General features: G+C 38.7%; 1 protein-coding gene across 3 annotated transcripts in view; it reads left to right on the top strand.

The window, feature by feature from the left end:
* Il13ra1 (interleukin 13 receptor subunit alpha 1) overlaps positions 1-23,041 on the top strand; it is a 67,581-nt gene that overhangs the window by 7,815 nt on the left and 36,725 nt on the right. For all 3 annotated transcript variants that reach the window (XM_055604982.1, XM_055604983.1, XM_055604981.1), the window contains 4 exons: positions 5,493-5,632; positions 9,243-9,381; positions 11,874-11,994; positions 20,987-21,171. In XM_055604982.1, the coding sequence (XP_055460957.1) occupies positions 5,493-5,632; positions 9,243-9,381; positions 11,874-11,994; positions 20,987-21,171 (585 nt within the window). The remainder of the gene's footprint in view (positions 1-5,492; positions 5,633-9,242; positions 9,382-11,873; positions 11,995-20,986; positions 21,172-23,041) is intronic.

The following is a 23,041-nucleotide window of genomic DNA, read 5'->3' as shown; positions in this document are numbered from 1 at the left end:
TTACAAAATAGTGGGTTTCTGTAGTGTTTTCCCTGAGTTTTTGCTAATTCTTTTCTCTTCTCTCCTATCCCTGCTTAAGCCTTTAACCTTCTCTATTCCCTCCTCCAACTTACTTTCATAACACATATGTTCTGCAGTCCCCTCCCACCTTACAAGCTCTTCCTCTCTCCTGTATCTTAGGTCCTTTCTGGATTCCTGTCTTTTGTAGACACTCCAAATCAAACTACAAGTTCAAAACTAAGATCCATATTTCTTTAGCCTTATTTTTCTGTTATTCAAACTCTGTAATTTTCATTGTGTTATGTATGAGTTTGCTGATTATTTCATTTGCTTGATCCAATCTATTTTTAAATACCACATTTCAGTTGTTTATTTTATTTTATTTTATTTTATTTTTTTTACTTTTTTTTTTTTTTTTTTAGACATGGGATCTCCCTAGTGTAGCTGTGTAACTCAGGCTGACCTCAGATTCCTAGTGACTCCCCTCTACCTTCTTCTCGCCTGTATTACAGGTGAGAGCCACTATGCCTGGCTCAGTTATTTTATTCTTACATCTCCAGAATTTGGTTTTAGTTTCTTTTTAGGTTGTGGCTGTTGCTAATTTGTTCATCTTTATTTTTAGTTCTTTAAGCATCTTTATGACATCTTTATTTTGTTTTAAAATCTTTGTTTAACACACTTACCTTTTCCAGGAACAGTTTGTCATGATTGTTTTTTCCTTGATTGGCTCATACTTGCTGGAATGTTGCTCAGTAATGTTCCGTAGTGATAGAGCACTTGCATAGCATATACAAGGTCCTGGCTTCCATCCTCAGCACTGCCAAGTGAAGAAAATACTCATACTTTATTATTCCTTTTTATGAATTGTGTTTGGCTTTTACTAAAAATAGAGTATTTGAGCCAGGTGCTGTGGCACATGCCTGTAATCCCAGCACTCGGGGAGGCAGAGGCAGGCAGACCTTTGTGAGTTCAGGGCCAGCCTGGTCTACAAAGAGAGTCCAAGACAGCCAAGGCTACACAGAGAAACCCTGTCTTGGAAAAAAAAAAAAGAAAGAAAAAAGGGAGGAAAGAAAGAAAATAGAATATTTGAATAAAGTAATGTACTAATTCTGGGAAACCAATTATTCCCTGGCTCTGGGGTTTTTCTGACACCTCTCCCATTTTTATTAATTCTTTGAGAATTTTACACAATGAGTTTTGATCATATTCAGCCCTCTCCCAACTCCTTCAAGATGCATACCCCTTTCCCTAACTTTCTAACTTTATGTACTTTTTTTTTTTTCACCCATCAAGTCCCATTTCTGCTGCTCATATATTCATGGATGTATGGCCTTCCACTAGAGTGTGATCAAAATATCAGGGGCAACTAACTTTTCTATCTGCCAGAAACTATCGCTGGCCAAGGGCACACCAGCTAGGGGTAGGACCTCATGTCCACCTCCACACTCCATGCTTGGATTTGATCTGCTTGAGTTTGAATGGGGCTTATGCATATTGTCATAACCACTGTGACTTCATATGTGAGATGTTATCTTATGACCTGAGGACACTCTTTCCTTGTATTCACTCAGGAACTTCTGCTTGATCATCTGTGTCTGTTTATTTTTATCATTGAAACTATCTCTGACTTGAGCTCTCATGGGTATTTTGGAGGCTTTCTCTTTAATCTTCCTCACTTATGCAGTTAATTTTAGATGTCTTGACTCTTTAATGCCTAGCCTTCAAAAAGAAAAAAGAGGGATGAGGAAAAGAAGAGCAGTGTCAGAAATTTGAATTTCCTGAAGAGGAAGGACATATGATGACAAATTTGAAGCAACAACTTGACTGTGGCCTTTGTGTCGTTTTTTTTTTTTTTTTTTAACTTTGAGAGCTAATACTTTTAATTAAAATCTAAAATTCACTATGTTTTATGTTTCCCAGTGAAAATATTTCTTATTTCTTTTTTTTTAAATTTTTTATTAATTACACTTTATTCATTTTGTATCCCCCCATAAGCCCCACCCTCCTCCCCTGCCGATCCCACCCTCCCTTCCCTTTCTGCATGCATGCCCCTCCCCAAGTCCACTGTTAGGGGAGGTTCTCCTCTTCTTTCTGATCTTAGTCTATCAGTTCTCATTAAAAGTGGCTGCATTGTCCTCTACTGTGGCCTGGTAAGGCTGCTCCCCCCTCAGGAGGAAGTGATCAATGAGCAGGCCAATCAGCCCATGACTGTTCAGTGCCCAAGTGGCCTCCATAGTAATGGGGACAGGGACTGTCTCTGACATGAACTGATTGGCCTGCTCTTGATCACCTCCCCCTGAAGGGGGAGTAGCCTTACAAGGCCACAGAGGAAGACAATGCAGCCATTCCTGATGAGACCTGATAGACTAGGATCAGAAGGAAGAGGAGGACCTCCCTTATCAGTGGACTGGTGGAGGGGCATAGATGGGGAAGAAGGAGAGAGGGTGGGATTGGGAGGGGAGAAAGGAGGGAGCTACAGGGGGGATACAAAGTGAATAAACTGTAATTAATAAAAATAAATTTAAAAAAGTAGGTTTGCCCAAGTACCTTAAAATGCAAACTAGTTAGATCTGGCTAAATAGCATTTCCAAACAGATGAGAAAATTGAATCTTATTTGGGAGATTAGAACTAGGGCAGACTTTTGGTTGATTTCAAGTATAAAAAAGAGGCTGAGGTAGAAAGGTTTGTGTGAGTTTTAGGTCAGCCTGGACTACATAGTGAGTTCAAGAAAGCCTGAGTTGGAGTGACATACTATCTCAAAAACAGAAAAAAAAAATCAAAAAAGGAATTGGGGTTTAAACATCTTAAATTATCTCAAATGTTAGACTCCAATAGAAGTAACAATAAATAGTTTTATTGTTTTTATTGTCAGGTCTTTAATTTTTGTAGGGGAGATAACTGGATAGATAATCAGGAATTGCCAAAACATTTAGCAAAATTTTTGCTAAAATTTTTATCTGGAAACTGCAGAATAAAGGAGATAGTCCTAAAGTAGATTGTGGTCTCTAAAATCCCAATTTATAGAACTCACTGTGCAGCTCCAAGAGACCTCAAACTCAACAGTGATCCTTCTGCCTCACTCTTCTGAGTGCTGGAATTATATCTATGGGCCACCATATCGAGCTACTAGCTCACTTTAAGATGTTGGGGTAGGAATTCCCTGCTTCTAAAGACCTTGGCATGCTCAGGACTGTACCCACTCCAAACTGAGCCATGGGAAATGCTTATCAGTAGTTGCATCAGGAGTGTGATTCAAGAGCTTTTAAAGGCTGCTGCCCAATTAGTAGCTATGTTTTAAATTGACTGTTAGGAAAAACCTCAACTACATAGTGACCTTGGAGCTGATGTTTGGGACTGATGGAGTTTTTGTAATGATATGATAAAACACTGTAACTATAGTTCTTAAATCATCATCTTAATAACATCCGTTATTATTATTTACAGTGTTGGATTAGAATTCAGGGCTTGGCAAATTATAGTCAAGTATTCGACCACTGAGCTATACTCTTAGCTCCTACAAGGTTGTTTTTGCTTTAGTATGTTATTTCTGTTATTGTTATTGTTGGCATTGGTTTTGTTTTTGACATGGAGGTCTCCATTTGCAGTGTAGGCTGATGTTCAAGATCCTCCTGCCTCCACCTTCGGAGCACTGGGATTGCAGATATGCTTACCATGTCTGACTGGATTTTTAAAATGGTTTTAATAAACTTTGTTTTGCAAAGTTTGCAGAAACACTGTATAGAAGGGCAGAGAGTTTCTCTACATTCCCACCCAGCTTCCAGTATGGGACTTTAATAATCCCGGGTTTAGAAGTTCTCAGGAAAGTTGGAGATGCTGTTTCGGTTTCTCTACTTTTCATCTCCAACTCCAGCTGCTTAGTGTCAGATCCCAGGAGGAGTCAGGGGTGCTAAATCTCCTTCTCAGTACTTCTTTGGAAAAGCTATATTGAAAAAAAAAAAAGAACTAGAACATGTTATTCCGAGCACAACTGAAGAGCACACAAATTGAAAACAAGGTTTCCAAACTTACAAAACAGCTGAGTGAACTGTCTGGATTGAGTTTGGGGATCCCCAATATTCTAGAGGAAGAATCTTGGGAATACTAGTATTTAAGAGTCAATAGTCCCAACACTAGGGAGCAGAGGTGGGTGGGTCTCTATGAGTTCAAACCTAGCGTTACATAGCCATAGTGAGTTCCAGACTGACCAAGGCTATATAGTGAGACTATATCTCCAAAATAAATAAATTAGAGTCCATAGGTTCCTTATTCATAGGCTCTGCATTTGCTTGTCAATTACCAAAAAGAAAGAAAAAGAAATATCTAAAAATATTACATCTGTGCTGAACATGTTATACTTTAGTTTTTCTAGTCATCCCCCCCCCAAAAAAAAAAACACAGTATAACACTGATCTATTAAAGTATATGGAAGGATGTACATGAGTTATATGCGTGGAACATTTGCATGGACACTAAGGAAAGACTATAATATACTTAATTATATTTAATTAAGCATATGGCTGGGAGTGTGGCTCAATGACAGAGACAAGGCCCTAAGTTCTATTCCTAGAACCACAAAAAAAGATATGTGCCATTGTGGTGCATACCTGTAACTATACCAATGGAAAGGTAAAGGTAGGTCAGGAGTTTAAGGCCAGCTATAGAGGAACTTTGGAGCCAGTCTGAGCGACATGAGAAACTATCTAAAAAAAAAAAAAAAGAATGTGACTTTAAAGCCACATTATCCAGGTTGCAATCTCAGCTCTGTCACCGGTCATGAGGTAAAGTGAGTAACTGACTTCCTTGTGCCTCAGTTACTTTTGCTATTATTCTTTTTCATTAAAAAAAAAAATGCTGTGCATGTGCTTGCTTGCACATGCATGCCACTGCACATGTGTGGGTGTCAGAAGACAACTTTCAAGGGTCTCTTCCCTCCTTCCACCATGGAGACCTTGGGAATTAAACTCATGTTACTAGGCTTGGGGGCAGGTGACTTTATCTACTGAATTAGCTTGACAGCCTGTTTTGCCCTTTCCACCTCCCTTCCCTTCCTTCTTCTCCCCTCCCCTCTCCTCTTCCCCTTCCTTTCCCTTCTTTATCTTTTTAAATTTCTTTATCCCCTCTGAGACAGCCTCAGTCTGTAGCTCACATTGGTCTTGAATTTACTATGTAGATGAGGCTAGCCTTAAGCTCAGGACAGTTCTTGCCTCAGGATCTCAAATGCTGGGATTGCAGATGTGAGCCACCACACCCAACTAGTCACTGAATATTTAAAATAAAGCCAACAGTAGTCTCTTTTTCAAGAGGTGTCTGGGAAGAGTTTTGTTATTAATTTGTGTAAAGTGTAACTGTGCTGTCTCATCAAATGTTAGATGTTGTGAACTCAGCATGTTATTGGGTTTTAGCCTCTAGGATGTGGGAGAATGGGTTAAATGAACCATTAGAAATTCTGGCCAGCATTGATAAATCTTTAACTTATATTTGATTTGAACAGACGTTCAGCCACCTGTGACAAATTTGAGTGTCTCTGTCAAAGACCTCTGCACAATAATATGGACATGGGATCCTCCTGAGGGAGCCAGCCCAAATTGTAGCCTCAGATATTTTAGTTATCTTGGTGAACAACAAGATAAGGTAAGTTTGCTAGAAGACGAGCCATTGCTGAAGTAAAGTAAGCAAACATTGTGAATCAAAGCCAAGAATGAGTCAAATTCTAATCTTCAAAGTGGGAATTTTATTTTAGGTTGTTCCCAAATTTCAACTGTGGAGAACTACAGAAATAGCTATCAACAAAGTCAAACACTTGAAAATGTTTGTGAATTATTTGGTGATTGGATACAATTGATTATTCTGATAGAAAATATTAGGTATCTTTTTATGTATTTGGAACCCATAAATAATCAGTAATATTACTGCAAACTTTGTTCTTATATTCTTGTTTGTAGCTCTATCTTCTTGTATTAGTATGACACTCAATTTCAGAACATTTTCACATTCAGCATCTCACTCATCATTTATATAGGTAGATTGTTCAAGAACTTTTGGGTCTAAAAGTAAATGCCACAGGGAAGTGGAAGATGTGGATAAGTTTGCATTTCCTGGTGCCTGAGGAAAAATGACAGGGCAAAACTTTAAAAACCTTGATGGTTAGAATTAGCTGATTTAAATAAATTGTTGATGGCAGGATGGTATAATTTCGTTCTTTTTTTATACATCTATTCAATTGTTTTGTTTGTTTCTTTAATATGTGTTGTGAGAAAGGTGTCTGGGTTGAATTTGCCTAGGATTTTGAGGAGGTAGTACTTGCTAGAACTCCTGGAGTTTACTATCCTGATTTCAGCAAATGAGAGGCAAGAGCAATGCTCCTCTTCCTGTCCTTTAAATGCAAACTCAATATCATTTATAAGGTTGTACCTAGCCCTGGGCATATTGAACAGGTGGTAGCTTAGGCAGAAGTCTTAAGTTCCCAAGTTGCTAAGTAAGATCAAGTCTGCAGTTCGTTTGCAGTCATCACAGAGAGGCTTATCAAGATAGAGATCTGTAGAGAATGTTTGAAAAGCGAAAGATTGATATCACTGGTAACTCTCCATGGTTGTTTTATCCATGTCCATTAATTCCCCAATCTGGAGAGCACAAGGCAGCTTTGGCAATGCCTTTTAGGTTATCTCACATCACCAAGAGATAGGGAAGTCCCACTGGGCAAAGGAATCAAAGGCCCTTTAGTCCAGGCATTCATGGAGTTGTAAGCCAAGACTGGTTCCCTTTCCTTCTAGGAAAGAGCTCTTTAGTCAGGAAAAGGTGTGGTGGAGCCATGGGAGTGTTCACCCTCAGGGAGATGAGCGAATTTAGGACTCTAGCCTTGGGCTTGGATAAATTTTACAAGAAGGCCAGATTCCCAGAGAGGTGGAGAGTGCTGTCATTGTAGTTGCTACCAGTAGAATGATTCACCAAATCTGAAAGTCACACATACCTCATCAGGATCTATTGGGAGGAATTTAGTTTCTCCTCTGATACAAATGACTTGATGTTCATTAATATTTCAGCTTCCTTTTTTATTCGTAGTAATTTAATATTCTACACTTTGAAGTTGGAGATTTTCTTTTTGAGACAGGGTCTCTTGCATCTCAGGTTGGTTTTGGTCTCATGTAGCTGAGGCTAGCTTTGAACTCCTGATTCCTCTGCTTCTGCATCCCAAATGCTGGGATTACAGGTATAAACTACCATAGAAAGAGACCTGTAAAATTATTATATTTAAATATTTGTTTTATTATGCATATACCTAGAAGATAAGATTCAAATTTATGTTAGAAGCATTATTAATTTTAAAATGCGAGTATAATAAAACTCTTTAGCTTTTTAACTGGAGTACTATCTAATGTAGTAAGAGAGCTGAGATTTCCTCCCATGATCCTAATTTATGATCTCTAAAAATCTTTTTAAAATAAAAGTTATTTTAAATAAGAAAGCTCTAAAGCTGTGATACTAGGGATTAAAGCCAGACATTACACTTTTTAGACAAGTACTATACCGCTGACCTACTCCTAGCCATAATTTATGATGTTTGCCAATACATTTTTCCATGGTGTCCTCAGAGAGAGAATATATCTCCTCCTTGAGAATTAGGAAGGATCCCTGGTTAAGCAAGGCTTATTTAACAACCTGTAGTTGGTAAAGCAAGGACAGTGGTGACACTTAACATTGGAAACCTTCCTGCCACCATTATCACACTCTTGGGGGTTGGTCTTGAGTTTCATGGGCTCAGTCAGAGACTTCTCTTCCTCAGCACACATTCATTTCTAAAGAGACAGTCCTAAAATGATGAGGCATTTTAGGAAGACTTCTGTCAACACTGTCCTTTTCATCCTGGTAGGCAGAGCCTAATTGGGAAGCCAAGTGATAAGTAAGTTTCTTGGCAAGGAATCAAGAACTCCTTGTGAAATTGCCTTTGGCTATGAATATCTAGCTTGAGGCCCCACAGAGGATAACTAAGTTTGCAGGATTCTCCTTGTCTACAATTAAGTCACCACCTCCTTTCTCCATGCCAGGATTTTACTTGAAGAGAGCTATTTTTCTGACCCACTGCCCCTCTTTTTCAGAGCACTGTCTTAATTGTGCCTAAGAACTCTTCTGTCTCTGTATGCCTATCTTTGCTCTGGTATATTTATTGTTGGTCATTTCCTGACACCATCCTCATGTCCTAAGGCTCATTTCAGAGTTGTCTCTGAAATGAGTTTCCTTCATTTCCCAGCCAGCAGTATGCATCCAAAATGTCACACTAGCTTCTTGAGATGGTGTATTATGCTAAGTGACCATTTCCCCTGACTTCATGGCCAGGAAATTATGAAAGGAAATACTATGGGAAACTTGAGTCAGAAACTGTTGCAAAACAGGAAGTGCTGTCTTTGGAACTCTGATTAAAAGCAACTTCATTCTTAATTATTCCTCTTACCTCTGGAAATGGTAATTTCTTAGAGAGCCCTGTAGTAACATTGTTCTGAGTCATAATAAACAGGTGTGTGATTTAGGCTTAGATTTCTAGAGTTTGCCCTGAGATGTATAGGGCCCCTGTGGTGCCACAAAGCTTACTTATCCTTATGTGTGGTCCAGGTGAAGTGTGTAATTGCACATAGCAACCCTTGAAACTTAGACACCACAGAAAACATGCCTGATAAAAAAAAAAGTGTCCCTTTGGCCCCCAGTCTCCGGAGATCACCATGATGACTGGAGTTTTGATGTGACATATTTTGACCTTGATCTTGATAGAATTCTGATAATTACTTAAAGTTTGCTTGTAGAGTTGATGTTAGCATGGTAAATTTATAGGTAAATTTTATGAAAGTTAATGCTTTCAAATGTAGAATTTTGTCTTTATCTACACTAGAGTTTTTCAGTGGTGGGTGGTACTTCTAGTGCCTAGTGCAGTCTAATTATTTATTGTAGGAGAAGGGTGGGCTAACATGTTCACGGTAGGAGGTCAGGTATCATTCTTGGCCTCTATCCGTTAAATTTCAGTAGTGTATTTCTTCCCTGAGAGTTATGACAACTAAAACCAGGAGTGAGACACTAATGAATGTACATAGGCATGGCAGAAGAGCAGAATAACTCTTTCACTATCACCCATACATACCATTTAAGAATTTATCATTTTTCTTACATGCTTGGGTCTGCTAAGGGTTTGTTATTTAAATGTCTTTTTGTGTTTACTGTGGAAGTTACCTTTAAAAAAAAAACTTTCTCATCTCAGAAAATTGGTCCAGAAACTTGTCGTTTCAAGGAGATACCCCTAAATGAGAAGATCTGTCTGCAAGTGGGGTCCCAGTGTAGTACCAATGAAAGTGAGAAGCCTAGCCCTTTGGTGAAAAAGTGCATCTTACCTCCTGAAGGTAACAGATGAAAATGATCTCTCTTGGTATTTTGAGAGTGTACCCAATTGTTCAGTTTGCTCACATTCATTGTTGATGAGTTCATTCCATTCTCAAAGTTTTGCTGAGTCAAATAAGTATCAGGACCTGTACTAGATGCTGATAAGTTTGAGGATGTCACTGCTTCAAGTTGCTCACAGATGGTTTGAATAATAATAATAATAATAATAATAATAATAATATAATGTCTATATAGTTAAGATGCTTTATTTTATAATTTGAAAAATGAACATAGTGCATGTACGTGTGTGTATATATGTGTGCGTGGGCACACGTACATGCACTATGTTCTCCCTTCCTTCCTCCCTCAAATGTGTTTTACAAACTTATCTGAAGTAAGTAAAGTGTGCATTGTTACCTTAATCAATTTTGTGATGGAGGAGAGGATGAAGTAACTTGCCCGGTGCTTTTAGGAAACCTATAGTACTGTCTGATTCATGACATATGGAAATAAGTTTTATATGTAGAATATCTATAGGGGAAAGTGCTAAAGTAGAATAAGCGTGCTGGCCTAAAGTCAGTACGTGACTAATCAAAGGGTGATTAGGTTCTTGGATGATTAGGATTATTGTCCCCAGTTGTACTTCAGGCACAGTCCTTCTTCCTCTTATGTTATGTATAAGGAGAAGCCTATGTTAATTAAAAGCAGGCTACCAGCTACCAAAGTGTAAAGCCCAGCTTTGCCAGCTACTAATTGTGTGACCTTGATTAGATTATTACCCCCATCAATATTCCTTATCTATAAGATGGGAATGCCTACATCCTACAATCATTACAATAAATACTTTGCACATTTTGATTTTTTATATTATCATGGCTCTTTGTTAGGCAGGGTCAGGCCCCACCTCTAACTTCGAAACTTAGCACTTCATGGCATGTTCTTCAAGCTACTCTCTGTTTTGCAGTGATAAAAAAGAACTTATGAAGCATTGTTTTTAGTGGTATAACATTAGGAGTGAGATCATGTTTTAAACCAGCTTGGACTACCATATTTGTGCTTTTAGGAGTTTAATACTTTGAAAAGCAATTATTTTGTGACATAAAGTGTTTCGTGATGGCTTAGTAGGGTATTCCTTCAAGGAGGATGAGGGTTAAAGGCTGACATTTTAAGCACAGACATTGAATTAATCTAGAGACAAGATAAGGGAAATCTCTTTATTAAGAGAGATGTCCCATCAGGATTATTTCATGTATGTGGTATATGAAATAGTGGTATATGCCTGTGGTCAAGTCTATTTGTGAGGCCAAGACAGGAAGAATTCTTTGAACCCAAGAGATTGAGCCAGTCCCTTAAAAACCAGCCAGCCTTAGCAGGGTATGGTACCACACATCTTTAATCCAAGCACTTGGGAGTTTGAGTCCAGCCTGGTTTACAAATTGAGTCTAAGATAGCCAAGGCTGCACAAGGAAACTCTGTCTCAAAAACAAAACAAAACAAAACAAAACAAAACAAAACAAAACAAAACAAAAATGAGATAGCCAAACAAAAAGTAAAAAGATAAAGACAGCCTCAGCCATCTTGGTGATACACACCTCTAATCCCAGTACTCAGGACGATGTGGCAGGAAGATTACAAGTTGAAAGCCAGTCTATGCTATACAAGTTACAGGTCATCCTAGGCTACTTAGAAAACCATGTCAGAAAAGAGAGGAATGGGAAGAGGAACCCCTAAAACTATAGCATACAACAAACAACTATCAGATTTTTTTTTCAGTTATGTTTCCATAGAATTTCTCTAGATGTCAGTATTGATCTAGAAGAGAAGGAGGTAAGTTGTGTCTTTATAAAAGACTCGCCCCTTCCAGAAGACCCTAGTTAGTTTTCAAATATCCATGTCAGGCTTCTCACAGCCATCTGTAACACCAGCTCTGGGGGTATCGAATCATTCTGAATTCTGAAGACACCTGCACTCACTTATACATGCCCATATGCAGACACACAATACCAGGTGTTCAGCTCTGAAAACATAGGCAACCAAGCAACAAAAACAGACTCAGCTGGTTGCACTCAAATGCTCATGCATGCATATTTTTACTTAACAATAACAATCAAAGAAAAAGAAGACATCCATTTGAGAAGGAGTGAGGGTACTTGCGGGATGTTGGAGGGAGGAAGAGGAAGGGGAGTGAAATAGTTATAATTAAAAATAAATATTAAAAATTATAAAATACAAGATTTTGTATTTTTACATTCTTTTCGTTATTTTGTAGTCCTTACATATGGTTGGGATATTATTTGACTTTTAGCCATTCTGTCTAGTTAGAAGAAGAGTAAGTTTCCTTTATTGATACAAACGATGCTTTCTTTGCAGAAGGAGGTGAGAAAGAAAGCTGTGAACAATTACATTTGTAGCTTTACTGTCCTGAGTGACTTCTGGGTAAAATGAATATGAGATTAAGGGGTTAGGCTGTTGACTACTTTCCATGACAAAGACTCTTGCCTGAATCTTCTAGGTGATCCTGAGTCTGCTGTGACTGAGCTCCAGTGCATTTGGCACAACCTGAGCTATATGAAGTGTTCCTGGCTCCCTGGCAGGAATACAAGCCCTGACACTAACTATACTCTTTACTATTGGTGAGTATGTATTGCATACACAGTAGGTTAACTGGAACACCGATTTTGATTGTGTTGGAAGTGTTTGGATTTAACCTTCTTTTAAAAAGAATAGCCCATTTTTTATATGTGGTGGTAGGGATAAAACTCAGGACCTTGGCTAGATGATGGTGGTGCATTCCTTTAAACTCAGGAGGCTGAGTTAAGCAGATCTCTGTGAGTTTGATGCCAGCCTGATCTACATTGCATGTTCCAGGACAGCCAGGGCTCTGTAGAGAAACCCTGTCTCAAAAACAAACAAACCAAACTAAGCAAGCAAGCAAGCAACCAAACAAACAAAAAGACCTCCAGCACCTTGTGAATGCTAGGAAAGTGTACGCCCGCTAGGCTCCATACTCAGCTCTAGCCTATTCTTGTATATGAAGGCAGTTGATAGGTAATCCATAATGAACCCTGCTACTTGGTATGCTGGCTTAAAAACTAATCTAAAAAATAAAAATGAAAGAGCCGTTGAGATGCCACAGCAGGTAAAGGCACTTGCTCCCAAGCCGGGGGACCTGAATTTGATCTCTGGGACCCACACAGTGAGTTCTGCAAGTTGTTCTCCGACTGCCTCATATGCACCATGGCGTGTGTCTCCCACTAGATAAGTAAATACCTATAAATAAATGTAATAAGAAATTTAAAAAATATAAAAAGAAATAATTTCCACCTGATTAAAGAAATAGAAACAACAGCAACAACAACAATAACAAAAACTAAGCACCATAATAGACAGCTGTACAGAAAATAGATCTACTTAAAAAGACTTCCTAATTTAAAAAGCCCATCCACATAGTATTTCAACAGGTATATGGGTAGACCCCAGTATTCCTTTCACTCTCTTTCTCTCAGTGGTAGACTCTAAAACAAACCAGAAAATTAGTATTGGCATAACCTACAGTCTTAGTTATATGACACCAGTTTCAAATGTATTTGTGTGTAGTGTTTTATGCAGCTTTATCACATGGTTCTACCACTACAAAGTTCTCTCCAGTTGCTCTTTTATAACCATCCCTATCCCTGAATCCCGTTTTCCTTTCCCTTCCCCTCTCCCAAGTCTCTGTCCTCTGACAACCACTCACTAATCTGTCCTCCATCTATATAATTTTGTTATTTCAAGAATGTCACTGGAATGGAATTCTACGGTACATATCATATATAAGTGACTTTTAAAAAAAGCATCATAATTCCCCTAAGAGCCCTACAAATATATTCATTCCTTTCTATGTTTTTGAAACATGTTCTCACACTGTAGCTTAAGCTGGCCTGGATTCTTAGTATGTATCCCCATCTGGCCTCAAACTATGGTAATACTCCTGTATCATCATGCCTGACTGAAATTGGAGGATTTTTTTTAATTTAATTTTTTTCTTATCAGTTACATTTTATTAACTCTGTATCCCAGCCGTGTCCTGCCCCCTCATTCCCTCCCAATCCCACCCTCCCTCCCTCATCTGAAATTGGAGGATTTTAAAAATCAGGTTTATTTGCTCTTTATAAAGGCCCTGGAGACTTCATGGGTGTAAATACTTTTTAAAATTGCTATAATATTTGTACATGTGGAATACTGTATTGTAATTTGGTTTATGTATACTATTTGCAATGATGAAGTTACAGTAATTACTATCCCTCCTCAGGTATTGTTATTTCCGTGTACTGACAGCCTTCAAACTACTTTACCATATTTGAAATGTGCCATTAGTTGTCATAGGCTCTGATAGCCCTGCTAGTGGTAAAACATTGGAGCTACTCCTCGTTCCCTTACTGTACCCACTAACTACCCTCCTCTATTCCACCATATTAGTCGTGATGATCGAATTTCTGTATAAAAAGGCAAAACAGCTATGGGATAAAATAGTGTGTTTCAACTTAGAGTTTATATAGTCCATCTTGGAAAGAAGTTGGGGCTGGAACTCATGCAGGAACCTGGAAGAAGGGCCTAAGATAGAGAGGAGTGCTGCTTACTTGTTTGCTCCCCATTGCATACTCAGTTTGCTTTCTTACACAGCCCAGGGCCATGTGCCCAGGGGTAGTACCATGCACAATGGTTTGGGCTCTCCCACACCAGTTATTAATAGAGAAAATGTCTCACAGACTTGTCCATAAACCAAGCTGAGGGAAGCAATTCCCCAATTGAGATTCCCTCTTTTCAGATACACTTAGGATTAAGGCAAATTGACCAAAATATCTATCCAGGATAAGGATATCGAGGCACTGTGACAACTGGATGGAGAAGGGAGTCTACTTTGGGGAATCTGTCCTCTCCATGGACTTATTCTCCTCAGTTGTTTGATCAGACAGCTCTGCTCTCGGAGCTGTTTTTGACCCTCTTTAGGACTTCTGATGATAAATGTCCTGGATGTCAGGTTGTGCCTGTGGCTCAGTGGTATAGCACTTGCCCAGGATGCATGAGACCTTAGGAAAAGAAAAAAAATCATCCTGGAGTAAACGTTTTACCTGATAATACCATGGAAAATATTTGTACTATATTAAAACACTCATGGACAGATCGTAAAACAGAGTACAAACTCCCCATATGGTGTTTTCATTTAAATTTATTTTTAACTGATACACAAAATTATGCATATTTATGGGCTACCATGTGATATTTCAATACAAGCATATATAGTGTGTATTGTACAAACAAAGCTCTTCACGTCAGCCCCCTCAAATAACATGAATGGTTGAATAAAATCCCCCTCCCCCCAAGCATCCTGGAAAGTTGTATCCACTCTCCTCCCTATTAGGTAAGATGTTCAGCTTGAAAGTTTGAGGCACACTACAGGTAAAGCCAGGTGACACTAAGATCATGTGGTCCATTCTAGAGGTTTGTTTTTCCCAAACTCCTCTCCCCATGTAAAAATTCTCATTGGAAGTTTTGTAGTTTCAGTTGCTTACTCTTGGTACTTATTGAGTCACCTTTTCTTAAGACTCTTGGCTCTCTTGCACCTTTATGGTAAAGTATACATTCTTCAATAATGACAGACAAAGCCCCTTATCACCTGGCTACCATGTCTCATTCCTCTCCTTGGACCTCTTCCGCTCTTAAATCCTACACTGAATTTATTTCCCTTCTTTACACTAACTATTCAATACACATAATAGTGGTATTCAGAGAGGGACATTTACCCAGATTTGTGGAAAAAGTCTATCTCCTCTCATAGTTTATCTCCTTTAATCTACTAATGCCTCTCATTTGTTTTCAGCTCAGCTCAGATGCAATTTCCTCTTCCAAAGTCTTCTTCTACCTCTCAAGTCTAGAAATATACCATCAGTAGTATTTCTTTTTTTGCATGTCACAGTGCCCTGCACAGTGTGCCATCATTTCCTGTTGACTTACTAGTAGTTTTCTTCTCCAGGCTACAATCTCCTTTGAGAGCAGGGTTTTTGTGTTATGTTTTCTCCAGCACTTGATACCTGGGGTAGGCGTCCCATAAATCAGTTATGAAATTCTTGGTAGGATTCAAAACTAGAGAACATTCAGGGATAGGATGAGAATATAGAAGTATAAACCATATGTGATCATTGTACTCCAGGATGAAAAAGAAGGATTGAGTACATGTGGCACCCCAAACTTGCTGGCAGAGAAACAAACAGAATCATCCGTTAAAAGTCTCCTAGTTTTGTGCTGCAGTAAAGTCTGTGGAAAGCTGTTACTTCAGGTATTAAAGATACCTTAGGAATTGGTAGCATCCCTGTGTTTGTTATGCTATTAACTCCAGACTTATCATGATTATAAACAAGGGAATTCCTTTAGAAATGTGTCTATAGGAGGCTATGAGCAAGAGTGTTGGTGGAGGGGAGGGGGGTCTTAAACTACCTCATCTCATGACAGACTGTGAAGGAAAGCAATGTAGCTCTTACAGTTGGAGTGAACTAGTCCTTGAGGATCTAGTAAGAGAAAAATAGGGAAGGGCCCTATCCCCTGGAGATACGCTAGCATAAACCAAGTCTCAGTACAAACCATACAAACAATGTCCCTATTGGGATTAATTTGGAAAAACATCCTTTTTCTCTGGGTTGATGTAAGCTCTTGTCAAGGTTGACAGCAAACAGTGTTTTAGTTGGCATTCAGTTCTAAGTTGAGGCCTTTGGCAGGGAAAAATCTATAATTGGACATGGCTTGAGAAGTGATCTGGAAAGTGGTGGTTCACTGGCACCCAAGGATCAGGTATCAAAGATCCTGTTTCTGGATGTTTTTTGTTTTGTTTTGTTTTTTGAGAATGCTAGCTATGTATAATGGTGTCTTAGCTGCTTTTCTGTTGTTGTGCTAAGACTCCATGACAAAGAAAAGTTATAAAGTGTTTTATTTGGGGCTAACAGTTCCAGAGGGTTTGAGTCCATGACTATCAAGGTGGGAAGCATGGCAGCAGGCAAATAGACATGGCACTTAGGACAGTAGCTGAAAACTCGCATTTTGATCCACAACTGTGAGGCAGAAAAAAGAGCTAACTGGGAATGGTGTGGGTTTTCAAACCTTCCAAGTTCACTGCCAGTGACAAACCTCCTCCAACGAGGTCACATCCTACTCTTTCACAAACTGTTCAAAAAACTGGGGACCAGGCATTGAAATATATAAGCCTATGGGGACCATTTGCATTCAAACCACCACAGACTGTTTACAATTTAATTTAAATGAAATTAAAACCTCAATAGCCAGTTCTAGACGTCACAAGTGACCATTTACCTGGATTGTACATTTCTGTTGTATAGTGTTGCCTCATGTCTTCTTTTCTCACCATCCCACAAATTCATCATTCTCGTGTCACACTGCCTGTGTTCAAATCCTTACTAACAATGAGCCTTAATTATCTCTGAGCTTTGTTCTTATCATCTGTAAAATGAGGGTAGAGATAGTGCCTACTTCTGAAGACTGTTGAGGGCTTTTATATGAAAAGTGCTTGGAACAATGACTCCTGGTCAGCATGGCAATTCATGACATCTGTAGATACTGATGTTTGTTAGTTGCAGGTACAGTCAGCACTCAGTGCAGCTCTCTTCTTTTACCACATAGAATTGGCATCTAGCCCATTCTTCTTCTCCCATTCATTCCCTGAGAGAGATCCTTTTCAGTCAAAACCCCAAAGGCAAGGGAATTCAGACATGGTATTGATTAGCAAACACCACGAATGGCTTAGGTACCAGTATAAGATCACATTGCACAAATTGCCAAACTATTTCCCTTAAACCCTCACCAGAATATAGGGAGTTGTTTTATTTGAATTCAAAATCATTGTTTGCAAACCCAGAGCAGTGACTTGTATCTCAGCAGGATAGTTTGGTATTGGAAGGAGCCTGACCTAAACAGCTTCATTCTAGCAGCTCAATGAATTTTAGGGATTATTTTCCACGTTAGTCATCTTCAGATTCCATAAGTATCTATGAACTGTCAGGTGGACAAAATGAAAGATGAACCTAAAAGATTGTGTATTTCAGGAGTTCCTTTCACTTCTTTTAGAAACCACATTTATCACTAGCTTTTGTTATGTAACAAAAATGTCATTAGTAGCTTTATTTTCTGTTTTGGGTGGAAAACAATCCAGAACTATCTAATCCCAAAAGTACTTATGACAGCAACTTAGATTGTAAAAGTCTTCTTTTATGATCCATAGAGGCTTACAACTAGGAAGAAAGGTTTTGTGCTGTTAGACTATCATGGTGGCACATATTTATAATCCCAGCACTTTGTGGGTAGAGGGTCCAGGATTTCAAGTTTATCTTTGACTACATAATGAGAGTTTGAGGCCAGTCTAGCCTTTAAGACCCTGTGTCTCAACAACAATTAACAACAACAACAGTAAGAAATTAACTATCTCTTTAAAAGACATATTTTGTAGCAGAACACTTCTTTGTATTGTTTGTAGGAATAAATATATTACATCTTAATAAAAAAAACTTTTTAGCAGAATGTGCTTTTCTGTTAGAGTTCTGATTCTTGAGCTCAGGAAAAACTACAGATAATTTTGAGGTTACAGGTCAAGGGTTTGAGACTCTCTGTTCTTTGTTCACTAAAAAAAAAAATCTTCCTTTTCTACAGAACCTTTGTACAACTCTAATTGTGGTAGATGATGTAAAACTTGACTCTGTCTTGTACTGGTTAAAAAAAAAAAAACAGTTCTCTGGTACCTGATGAGAGAGAGAGAAAGAAATGAATACATTCTTTCATTTGGCTAGATTTTCATGCTCACTGAGGAAGGTGAGATGAAATTGGACATTGGACTTAGGGTGCCAGTTATGAAAGCCAGATAGTTGAGGGGACACTTAGAAAGCCATTATGTGTCCCAATAGGGTAGTTTGGTATTAAAAGGAGCCTGACCTGAACAACTCCAATCTAGCAGGTCGATGAATTTTGGTGAATGTTGATCTGGCAGCAATTGGAGGACACTAAATTTAAGGTCATTGAAGTCAAATATGAAGTCTGAAAGAGTGAGATCATTAATTAGGGGGTAGCCACTGGGAATATCACAGAAGATAAGACTCCAAGAAATTTTGCAAACAGAATTTGGTGATAGAATGTAGAGAAAGCAAAGAAAAAAGTCATTTCAAAGTATGTGAGGACCATAGAGAAAATGAGCTCTGAGTGGTAGAAATGGAAATACTGGCAGAAATGGCAGGTTGGTGGGGGAGAGTGTACATATAAAATCTTTGGACAATGACTCTGAGGCAAGAGGGATGAATGAAACACTCAAATGGAATCGACAGAAATCTGAGATGAACAGTGTAGAGACACACAACTTTAATACCAGCATTCAAAAGGCAGAAGTAGGTGGATCTCTGTAACTTCCATGCTGGCCTGGTCTACAGAGTGAGCTTCAGGCTAGCCAGGCATACACAGTGATATACTATCTGAAAAAACAAAAACTCTGGAAGAATTCTGAGTTAAATAGTCAGTTTTAGGAGTTCCCCAGAATATAAAATAAAGTAGAAGGATGGTGATGCCAAACTGAGAACGAGGCAGGCATGGAGAAGGGGAAGGACTGAGGTGTTGGCTTTGTGGGTACACTGCTTACCTTGTAAGCATGAGGGTCTACATTTATATACTTGGTACCTACATTAAAAAAAAAAGCTTGATGTATGCCTTTAAAAATCATAATATTCAGGTGGAAAAGATGGAAGAATCTCTGGGACTTCCTGATCAGTAAATATAACCAAAACTCCTAATACAGTGAGAGATCCTGTCTTAAGATACAAAATAGAGAGCAATTGAGAAAAAACACACATTGCCCTTCTGCCTCCACATACATATTTGCTCACACATATGGATTTATACATACACACAACGAACAGAAGTAGAGAACAGTGTCTTGATGACTCCCCACCCCTGGGAACAGGGAAGAAGGAGGGAAACAAGCTAAAAAAGCAAGGAAGGAATAGGCAGAGTAGAACAGAGGGGAACCACTGGGGTTCAGTAAATACACATTTTCAGAAGGTGTAAAACCTCTCAGCCTAGCTTCAGAACTTCTTTCCTTATACATAAGAGGAAGGCCAGGATTCCAGTGCCCATGGCTATTATGAATACTAATATCCATCAACAAAGGACCATTGTATTCCTCTAGAATATGAAATGGGGCACTTTAGAAAATAGGCTCTTCATCAGGGAAATGCAAATCAAAACGACCCTGAGATTTCACCTTACACCCATCAGAATGGCCAATATGAAAAACTCAAGTGACAACACATGCTGGAGAGGTTGTGGAGAAAGGGGAACCCTCCTCCACTGCTGGTGGGAATGTAAACTAGTACAACCACTCTGGAAATCTATCTGGCGCTTTCTAAGACAATTAGGAATAGTGCTTCCTCAAGACCCAGCTATACCACTGCTAGGTATATACCCAAACTTTGCTCAAGTACACAAAAGGGATACTTGCTCAACCATATTTATAGCAGCTTTATTTGTAATAGCTAGAACCTGGAAACAACCCAGATGTCCATCAACGGAGGAATGGGTACAGAAATTGTGGTATTTTTACACAATGAAATACTACTCAGCAATCAAAAAGGAGGAAATCATGAAATTTGCAGGCAAATGGTGGGATCTAGAAAAGATCATTCTGAGTGAAATATCCCAGAAGGAGAAAGACAAACACGGTATATACTTACTTATATAGACCTATAAGATATGATAAACATAATGAAATCTATACACCTAATAAAAAGATAATCAAGAGAGTGGACATGGGGTAAGATGATCAATCCTCATTTAGAAAGACAGATGGGATGTGCATTGAACGTATGACAGGAGTCTACTGAGCACATCTGAAAGACTCTAACTAGTAGTGTTTTCAAAGCAGATACAAAGACTCATGACCAAACCTTTGGCAGAGTACAGGAAATCATATGAAAGAAGGGGAGTTAGTATGATGGGGAAACGATAAGAGCTCCACAAGGACCAAATATATCTGGGCACAGGGTCTTTTCTGAGACTGACATTCAACCAAGGACCATGTATGGATATAACCTAGAACCTCTGCTCCGATGTAGCCCGTGGTAGCTCAGTAACCAATTGGTTTCCCATAGTGAGGGGAACAAGGACTATTTCTAACAGGAACTCAATGACTGGCTCTTTGACCTCCCCATCCCCCAAGGGAGGAGCAGTCCTGTTAGGCCACAGAGGAGGGCTTCGAAGCCAGTCCTGAAGATACCTAATAAAACAGGATCGGATGAATGGGGAGGAGGTCCCCCCCATCAGTGGACTTGGAAAGGGGCAAGGTGGAGATGAGGGAGGGAGGGTGGGATTGGGAGGGAATGAGGGAGCGGGACATGGCTGGGATGCAGAGTTAATAAAATGTAACTGATAAGAAAAAAAATAAAATGAAAAAAAAAAGAAAATAGGCTTTTTAAAAAATCTATCATACGCTGCTGAAGATACTGCTTTTTGTGGACATTTCTTTCAGCCATTTAAGAAATGGCTACCCTTGCCTCTTCTCCTTGTTCAAAATAATACAGAGCATTGTGTCATTTTATCTTGTAGGTACAGAAGCCTGATGAAAGTTCTTCAATGTGAAAACATCTATAGAGAAGGTCAACACAATGGCTGTTCCTTTAAATTGACTATAGTGGATTCTAGTTTTGAACAGCAGAACATTCAAATAATGGTCAATGATAGTGCTGGGAAAATTAGGCCGTACTACAAAGTAGTGTCTTTAACTTCCTGTGGTAAGTTTTCAAAGCCTTCTTGGACAGCATGTTTTTTGAATAGTTAAAACAAATAATTGAAGATAATAATTTTTAGTCTTAAGATCTTCCTGAAACAAGAGACTGATTTTACAATAAGCTTTTCTTTGATATACAGTCTAAAAAGCAAGGTTAGAAATGGTATTTCTGGAGGATGAGTACTGCATACATGATTCTTGTTGACTTAGAAAGAGGCAGAGACTTAGGACAATCAGTTGTACACCAAGATTGGAACCTGGGTTGTCTGACAGGAAGATCTCTTTACACTTTGATGCTCTGGAGGAGATGCTTATCTGATCATACAGTCCCTAAATAATCTTTTAGCTAGAAAAATTCTTCTAGAATTGCTGAGGATTGGATTCAAGAATTTATGAATGCTAAGCAATGTTCTGCCACTGAACTGTATTCTCACCACCATATCCAGAATATTTAACTCCATATGGTACATGTATTGATCAGTCATAATATTTAAGACAGCCATTTCTGACTGGGTTGGTTTGTTAGAAGTCAGTATCAGTTTGTTTCTCTGTTACTTTGATAAAGCACTAATCAAAAAAATATTTGGAGAGGAAAGGATCTATTTGCCTTACATTTCCATGCCATAGCCCATCATTGAAGGAAGCTCAAGACAGGAACCTGGACAAAGGAACTGAAGCAGGGACGGTGGATGATGGCTAATTACTAGATTGCTCTCTATGGCTTGCCCAGTCTACTCAGAGATGGAACTCTTCAGAGTGAGCTAGGTCCTCCCATATCAGTCATCAGTCATCCATCAACAAAGTGCCCTCCAGACATGTCTGTTGGAGACAGTTCCTCGGTTGAGGTTTCCTCATCCCAGGTGACTAATTTGTGTCAAGTTGTCAGAAACTAACCAGCACAAGACTTTAACTTAAACAATAAATATCTGGTTGAGGACCTAGCACCCCTTTTTGTTGGGGCATATAGATTCTTTTTTATTAGTTCCTTATTTGTAAAATATACAAAAATATACAACATATAGTCCCCTTTGACCTCAAAGAATTGTCATAAGATCCAAGGAACATGAGGTATTTAAAAGCATTTTGTATAAATAATGTCAATATATTGGTTTGCTTGTTGGGAGTAACCTACCAGGGAGCTCAGATTCTGACTAAATAATAAGTGGATGATTTATAGAAGAAAGAGGCATCATTTGACAAAGGCTTCTCTAAATTCATAAGCATAACACTACTCTCCACTCCTCTACATATTCTTGGAAGTTAACTGTAGCAAGGGACTAAAGGCAGACTAGTTTGTAGGCCAACAGAATGAGATCATGATAGTTTATCACATGGGGTTGGCTGAAGCAAAACCCTCCATTTTTCTCTTGCTTGTTCAGCAGACTATCTTAGGTAGGGTTTTAAGGTTTATTATAATGTTATTTCTGGAATTAATGGTAACATAAAGAATAACTCTTCTTGACAACAAGATGACCTCTACATGTTTTCTGTTAATCACTCATTATTGTCTGTTCCTTATTCTTAAGTATAATTTGCCCCTGCAAAAGTAAAGTGGCCTGGATAATACTTTCAAAAATATTTTATCCTTAATTGGGTTTGTACTCATAGAATGCTAAATTTACAACCATCATCTTACGTGTACAGTTGGGTTAAGTATAGTCATATTGTTGTACAGCAGACCTCTAGAAGTCTTTTTCTTTCTTTCTTCCTTCCTTTCTTTCTTTCTTTCTTTCTTTCTTTCTTTCTTTCTTTCTTTCTCTTTCTTTTTTGCTTTCTTTCTCTTTCTCTCTCCCTTTCTCTTTCTTTCTTTCTTTCTTTCTTTCTTTCTTTCTTTCTTTCTTTCTTTCTTTCTTTCTCTTTCCCTCCCTCCCTCC

This window comes from Psammomys obesus, unplaced genomic scaffold (assembly GCF_907164565.1).
Source record: "Psammomys obesus unplaced genomic scaffold, mPsaObe1.curated_primary_1811, whole genome shotgun sequence".
Lineage (NCBI taxonomy): Eukaryota > Metazoa > Chordata > Mammalia > Rodentia > Muridae > Psammomys > Psammomys obesus.
The sequence above is the reverse complement of the archived record's forward strand: the minus strand, read 5'-3'. Positions and strand labels throughout refer to the sequence as shown.